At 42.5% G+C, this 7336-nt stretch overlaps 1 protein-coding gene across 1 annotated transcript in view; it reads right to left on the minus strand.

The window, feature by feature from the left end:
• Nucleotides 1-4255, minus strand: part of TAF1A (TATA-box binding protein associated factor, RNA polymerase I subunit A) — a 10900-nt gene extending 6645 nt beyond the window's left edge. Inside the window, exons 1-4 of the mRNA XM_008630541.2 lie at nucleotides 4129-4255; nucleotides 2461-2630; nucleotides 1525-1638; nucleotides 358-556 (exon numbers count right to left, since the gene is read on the minus strand). Coding sequence (XP_008628763.2) covers nucleotides 358-556; nucleotides 1525-1638; nucleotides 2461-2559 — 412 coding nt within the window. The 5' untranslated portion in view covers nucleotides 2560-2630; nucleotides 4129-4255. The remainder of the gene's footprint in view (nucleotides 1-357; nucleotides 557-1524; nucleotides 1639-2460; nucleotides 2631-4128) is intronic.
• Nucleotides 4256-7336: the final 3081 nt, after the last annotated feature.

Consider the following 7336-nt stretch of genomic DNA (forward strand, 5'->3'; position numbering starts at 1 on the left):
GGCAACTTACACATCTTTAAAGAAACTGAAATTCAAACACAAGTGTTGAGGGCTTTGCTATCACTCGAAATTCCAGCAGCAGTCAAGCACTTGCACACCTATTAAACCACTGCTTTAAGGGAGGACATTCCTTTGATCATTATTTTAGGTGATGCTGGCTGGACAAGAGGAGAAAGAGTTTCGGAACAGCATTTCAGGGCTGAAATTGCTATTTTGGCACCAGCATGACTGCTGATACAGAATTCTGTACCAGCCATACCATCAAACATTGAAGTCTAGTAAAGAAAAAGGTGTCATTGCAAACCATGGTGTCTGCATAAGCAAGTTAAGCTACTGCTCAATCCAAAAACCACTTACTGTGCTCTAATAGGATGTTCTTCTGCTTAGACCAGCTATAGTAGTCCAAGAGTCCCCTGTAAGCCTCAATCAGCTTCATCTCCTTATCCTGAATGGCTGTTTGCTCTCCAAACCTCCAGCTTTCTGCCAGGGACAGGTTCTGGTAGGCTTCATCTATTTGCCCATTACAGAGGAGATGAAAGACATGCTCCAAGCAGACCTGCAACCCAAACAGTCCAAACCACAGCATTTCACACTCAAATGGAGAGATTCTCAGCAACACAGCAAAGTTCTGCACACATGTGCAGAGAAAGAGGAAATTTACTGACAGGCGTAAAAAATATTGCCAACGCAGTTAGTGAAGTATTTTAATTACTTGAGTTGTCTCAAAAACCTGCTTGTCCTTAACAAGTGCTGTACCTACTTCAAAAGATTTAGAAATAACCTGAGGAAACCCAGCTGGGCTGCATTTACTGAGTTTTCATTTGGCTACCCAAATGCAGAACACCTGAAGAAGGGATGTCCTATTACCCTACCACTGTTGATTAGGTATTGGATTAAAGCCTAAACCTTCAGTTACCTCCAGAAAACCCTTGAATGGAACTTCTTCTGAAGACTTTTAACAACAGAATGGAAGACAGAAGCACCAACCCAAATTAGAAACAGCCAAGGAAACCAAAACCATATAGGTTTGAGTGAGCCACCACAGGAAGAAAACCATGAAAACCCCCTAGAGCTGGGTGACACAGCATTCTGTTTTATAATCAGATTAGCTACTCAAAAAGTGAGATGGCAACGAGGCAAAATTTAAGCACAAATGTTTAGTCAGAAGCACAGTGGTCAAATTAAAGACTGGAAATAAAACTTGACAGGTATTACCTGTATTTACATGTCATTGGGACATGCATGAAAATGAATTTGACTCTTTCAAATTAAAAGCTTAATTAAAGGGTTTAAGCACTTCTAAGGACTGAGAAGATGCATCTGTGATCAAATATACAGACCAAATGAGATAAGGTTAGGTATAATATAATCTTAAAATATCATGCAATTGGCAATTCAAATGTTGGGTTGGGTTTTTTGACACTAATGTCAGCAATACATTTCAAAAGAGATTTGGAAATAAACATACAAGTAAGTGCTCAGGTGAATGAGAAAAATCATCAAGACTGCTTTAAGTACACTCACCTTCAAGTACCTTTTTACTCCTAGAGTTTTCATCTGTTCCATGAAACAGTTGAACTCTTTCATGCTGCTTTGGGAATGATGCCACAAAATTTCAGTTCCTATTCTCCAAATCATCTATTACAAAAATGGCAACAGTCACCATATATAGTCTTACCAAACTTATAGTTACTGTAACACATGAAAAATGTACATTTGAACTGCAAATAAAAAATACTACAAAGTATTACCTACTGCTATAGAAACCTACCTACTGATCCAGTAGGACTTTTAGAGTCATTCAGCGGGTGGTTCAGAATTGCTCATTGTAAGTGTAGCACTCCAGAAAAGCTTATGAAAACTGCATGCCAGAGCGTTCCTCCTCCCTTCACCAAAAAATTATGTTCTCCTTTGATATGACCCCACTAAGACACAAGGTATGCACAATTCTTTGAACTTAATAGCAAAGATTATTTCCAATTTGATGTAGCTCCCCATCTGCATGCACTTGTTTTCAAGGTCTGCAAGCTAGCCGTATTCAACTACTCCATTTATTTAAAAGCTCTGATCCTTTTCCTTCCACCTCCTTCCATCTCGACACCTGCAAAGAGTTTTCAGCTACTGGAAGAACTAGTAACAACCTAAATAAGCCACTAACTTTCAAACAGATTCTGACTGATAGCATGCCAGAACCAAACACATTTACTGCTTTTCCATTTGAGAAGACTACTTTGACTTTTCATAGATATTTGAGAAGACTACTTTGACTTTTCATAGATACACTGCTGATGGAGTGAACTTATACCAAGCCAAGTTTTCACCTGTTGGGTCAAGGATCTATTTAAAAAATCAAACCTGTGATTAGCTAATTAAGACAGATGTTGGTCCTGAAGTATATAGATGCTGCTTGCAAGTATTTTTTCAACTGCAAAAGAACCCAGATAAGGAACATGGGCTTACCTCTGAGGGACCAATGTGTTCTCTGGAATAGTCCTTCTCTAGTGACTCAACATAGCAGGTCAGGAACTCTGCAGCCCTTTTCCACTGCTTTTGTAGCATGGCATCCTGAATGTAACTTAAACATGCTTCTTTGCTCTTCCTGAAGTTTAATTTGTGTTCATGGGAAGATGCTAAACAAATAAACAAACAAAAAAATTAAATCAACTGAGCCCACAACTGTCACAACCCTTATTCAGATGGCAATATGCCTTCCATTTCAGTGTCCTTCTTGTATGACCTTTCTTGGACACTACAGACAATCATCTTAAGCTCTATGGTTTTGAAGATAAGCATACCTGTTAGTCCACATGGAAGCAAGACTATGGGAAAAGCTGGAAAATTGATATGAAATGGCATTTTCCACAAGCAGCATACAGCTGTGCTTGAAATTCCCATTCACTTGAAACAGTAAATAGCCAATTCTGTCACACTACTACCCTACTAGAATCAGGGAGCCATGGTGCTTTGATAACTTCACAGTACATTTTGTCATATTTTGGGGACCACTCTCTTCACTTATTAATCATCACCTAAGTTTGTGACCCCACTGTGCTGCAGACTTGCATACAAACAAGCAAACAGGCCATTACAGTACCAAAGGCTAAGCAATTCCCGCGCAGATAAACATAGAGAATTATTCTCTTTTGAGTACAAGGCTGCAGAGAGGCCACTTAGCCTTTTTACATCAACAGTGGCTCAATTTATACTGAAACCAGCACGAAACTGAAACTTCATTCCCATGAAGTGTGTTTAAAGGTCACAGCTGTATGACCCTACAACAATGCTCATCCATAAAAAGCTTTCAGCAAGGCACATCAGGAGCTCACTAAGACACCTCCTACCTGGGTGCTGTAGGCAAAGGAGTAATTCAAACAATGGCCAAGTTAGGTAATCACAGAATCGTTTGGGTTGGAAGGAGATCATCCAGTCTAACCCCTTGCCAAGACAGGGTCAACTGGAGCAGGTGACACAGGAACGTGTCCAGGTGGGATCTGAGAGTCTCCAGAGATGGAGACTCCACAATCTCCTCAGGCAGCCTGTTCCAGTGCTCTGCCACCCTCAGTGTAAAGAAGTTCTTCCTCATGCTGAGGTGAAACTTCTTGTGCCTTAGTTTATGGCCAATGCACCATGTCCTTTTGCTGGGCACCACTGAAAAGTCTGGCACCATCCCCTTGCACCTGCCTTTGAGATATTTATATGCATTAATGAAATCCCCTCTCAGTCTTCTCCAAACCAAACAGGCCCAGCTCCCTCAGTCTCTCCTCATAAGGGATGCTCCAGATCCCGAATCATCCTTGGAGCCCTCCGCTGGACTCTCTGTATCAGCTCCATGTCTCTGTTGCCCTGAGGAGCCCAGAACTGGACACAGCACTCCAGATGTGCCTCACCAGGGCTGAGTAGAGGGGCAGGATCACCTCCTTCGACCTGCTGGCAATGCTCTTCCCAATCATACCATCAGCCCTCCTGCCCGCAAGGGCACACCGCCGGCTCACAAAATAACTACGGTTGTTTCGAATCTCTTTCCCAGCGCTGGCAGACAATTTGAACAGAAGCAGAAACTTTGTGCCACCATTCCCACGGCAGCACGAAGGAGTCGACAAAGAGAACTCACAAACGCTCCGCCCTTACCCGGCTGCGGCGGCTGGAAGGGCAGGTGCAGGGGCGGCTGCAAGGCCGCCTGAGCGGCGGGGCTCCTCCTCCTCCTCCTTTTTCTCTTCCCTACCACCACCACCACCTCCTCATCTTCCTCCTCCAGGAAGCTCTGCGCGTGCGCGCGGAGGGCGCCGGGCAGCGCGGCCGCCATGGAGGGCGCCCGGGTTCGGTGCCCCCGCAGCGTTTCCCTGTTTCCCTCTGCGTGTGGGAGTGGGGAAAGGAGGGATGCCGGCCTAGGGTGAAGCAGGAGGGATGGGGAGGAGCACGGGGGGGAGGTGGGGTGTGTGCGGCGGTGTGGCAGAGAGGTGTTTATTTCTAGATGTAGCGCAATCAGGGCATGACTAGAACCGTGACTAATGCACTGGTTACTCTAAGAATTAGCGAGTTCCTCTTATCGCCCTTCCATTAGCTGTATTGCTACTTTTCTGTTCCTTTGTAACTCATAATGTTCTACAGAAGGAAAGGATTCCGCATCAAAATCCTGTGCGTTGTAGAGCAATAATGTTGCCTGTGCTCCTGCAGAGTACCTGGATTCTGGGAATCTGTCTGCCTCAGCCACAGCATCTGGTTTGTACAAATTTGTGCTGGAACTTGTTTCTTTAAACTACTTTCGGCAACTAAATTTGCCCTGGACTGTTTTGGTGTGTGTAAAGTCCAGTTTTCCGAGTAAGATTTGACAGAGGTTTTTTTCAGAACTGCTCTGGCATGGGAGGGTGAGTAAATAATAAACTGGCTCAGATTAAAGGTTCGTGTGATGCTGTCTCCTGGTTCAGCTGTGGTCAGTCACCAGTGTCGGGGGAATAGTGCAAGGCAGAACAGTTGTTTGCAGCATCTAAACAGTTAAACTGAGTATCATACCTTAATATGACATTTAATAAATCGGTGTGGGAATAACAGAAGTCTCCCTTTGCTTTTTCTTTATTTTTAATCCTGTGTTCTTCCAACATATGACTCGCATTGAGCTCATAAGTATTTTTGTTATTAATGGATAATTAACTTAATTGACTGATGGCAGTAAACTGTTGCAGAGTACCACATCTTTAACAGTGCTATCTTCTTTGACTGTCCTTTATTGTGCTCTATATGACTGTCTCATTGATTACTGGTGTTCCCCAAGTTTTGATGTCACTTCCTACAACACTCCTGATCTTCTGTTAGCTCAGTACTCTAATTTCAGAATCCCACTTACCCCACTTTATTTGTAAAAGTTCTCACGTTTAGAAGGACGTTTACTTTTGGCTTGTAGTTTTTATTTTCCTGTGTCATATATAAGTGGGTGTTTCCTGATCCTTAGCTAAACTTAGCCAACTAATCTTGTTAATGGGTGTCAGCTACTTTAGTAGATATTTTAGTGCAGAAGAGATAGGAGAACTATCTTAGCCTAACCCTAAACCCTAACCCTTTGTAAGAGTAGATGAATGTTTGATACCTCATGTACAGTGGGACTACACTCATAGCTAATTACATGTTTCCAAGACTGGGGTTGAAGACTGGAAGGAAAATTTGCCTGAAATATCTAAATTGAACTAAGTGAAATATTTTTCTTTTCTGTCACACACTGAGGAAAGCTGGGTATGTTAATAACTGGGTATATTTTACTCTGAAATAATTGAAATTGTAGAAAATGCTGGACAGTTGCAGTGGTACACTTGTGTATATGGATCAAGTGCAAGCTGCTCGTTATTGCACAATAACGGCAGTAACTTATGTAAGAAATGTGTGATCCCGTTTCGCTTCACATCTCTCTTTCTTGCCCTTGTCTTTACAACCACAGACACCATTACCTTTTATCTTGGTCTTTATAAAAGATAAGCTTGATAATTTGTACTGATGGAAAATAACCAAACAGCTCTTTCTTCACAAGAAATTGGACCTAATAATCTGGGCATTACACAACAGGAAATATTAATGTCGAGGGAAGAATGCTTATCTTTCACTCGTGCAATTATCATAAAATGTGACTTGAATGTATTTACTTCCATATTGTAAATTGTGACAAACTTCACTTCTAGATTTTCTGCGTTAGGCTTTCTTAGAGCTTTTTATCAGCCAATATCAGTGATGGCAAATAGGTATCACCTCATTTTCTAAGATGTGAAACACAAAAATGTCAACAAAATTGCAGCAGAGCTACGGCCACTATACTGGACTAAGCCTGGAGACCATGAGCACTGGGTGAATGAATCATTGCATTCCTGTAGCATGTGGATCCTGGGGATATACAGGACTCTAAGAAATGCCAGGGTGTCCATGGTATGCTGGGCAAAGAGGTACCAACACCTGTTTCTACCTTGATACTTTTTCATAGTGTGATTAAAACATTAAACTGCTCTAGATGGGAGCTGAAAATGAACCATGCATTTTTCAGAGATTACACAGCAGTAACTAAGCCTGGATCTCAGGCCTTGTACAATGAGACTCTGGAAATGAGTCTGGAGCAAAAATCAATAGGCAGGATGATGCAAGAGGAACACATGCAATTAGCAGTAGTGATTGCTAACTCTTGAGATGTAGTATTTTAAAGGGCTCTTAAAAAACTCTTGAAAAAACCCTCAGGTGCATTGACAAGCACAAAAAAACTATAAAAAAGCAGAATTATTCACCTTGACTATCAGTTCTGTGAGTGCTTATTCATTTTGGGAGCAGCTTCAGAATTTGCTCTGGAAAGTGAAAAAAAAATACAAAAAATTTATTCATTTGATTCACCAGCGAGAGGATTCTCTTATGTCACCTGTCCTTTCTTGGCTGCATCTTTCATTCTCTTTGTCCACTCAGAGTACTGTGCTGAACAAATAACATGGGTCTGAAGAAGAGAAAAGAGAAGTTTTGTTCATCTGCATTGTGACTTCTGCTGTCATTTTGCCATTTTAGATCTCTAAGGTAATATAAAGGTGATGAACGTGAAGAAAAGGGAATGGTAAGTGCAGGCACACCTGCAAGTAGCACATCTTTCGGTTTGCAAATACTCAACAGTTAAAATACACCAGCAAATGGAAGCTGCGGCTACAGACGGGCAAGGATAGGCCTGTCGGGGAATCCTGCGCTTTGGGCTGCTCGCTGTGAAACCCAGCACTTTCCCCAGCGGGATCACGGATGAGTGAACTACTCCGCCCGCCGCACCGCAGGTGTAACCTCAAACTCTCGGAGGTCACCGGGGAAGTGGCGGCTGCTCCTCTCCAGCGGA

The sequence above is a fragment of the Corvus brachyrhynchos genome, unplaced genomic scaffold (genome assembly GCF_000691975.1).
Source record: "Corvus brachyrhynchos isolate BGI_N302 unplaced genomic scaffold, ASM69197v1 scaffold101, whole genome shotgun sequence".
Taxonomy (NCBI): Eukaryota; Metazoa; Chordata; class Aves; order Passeriformes; family Corvidae; genus Corvus; species Corvus brachyrhynchos.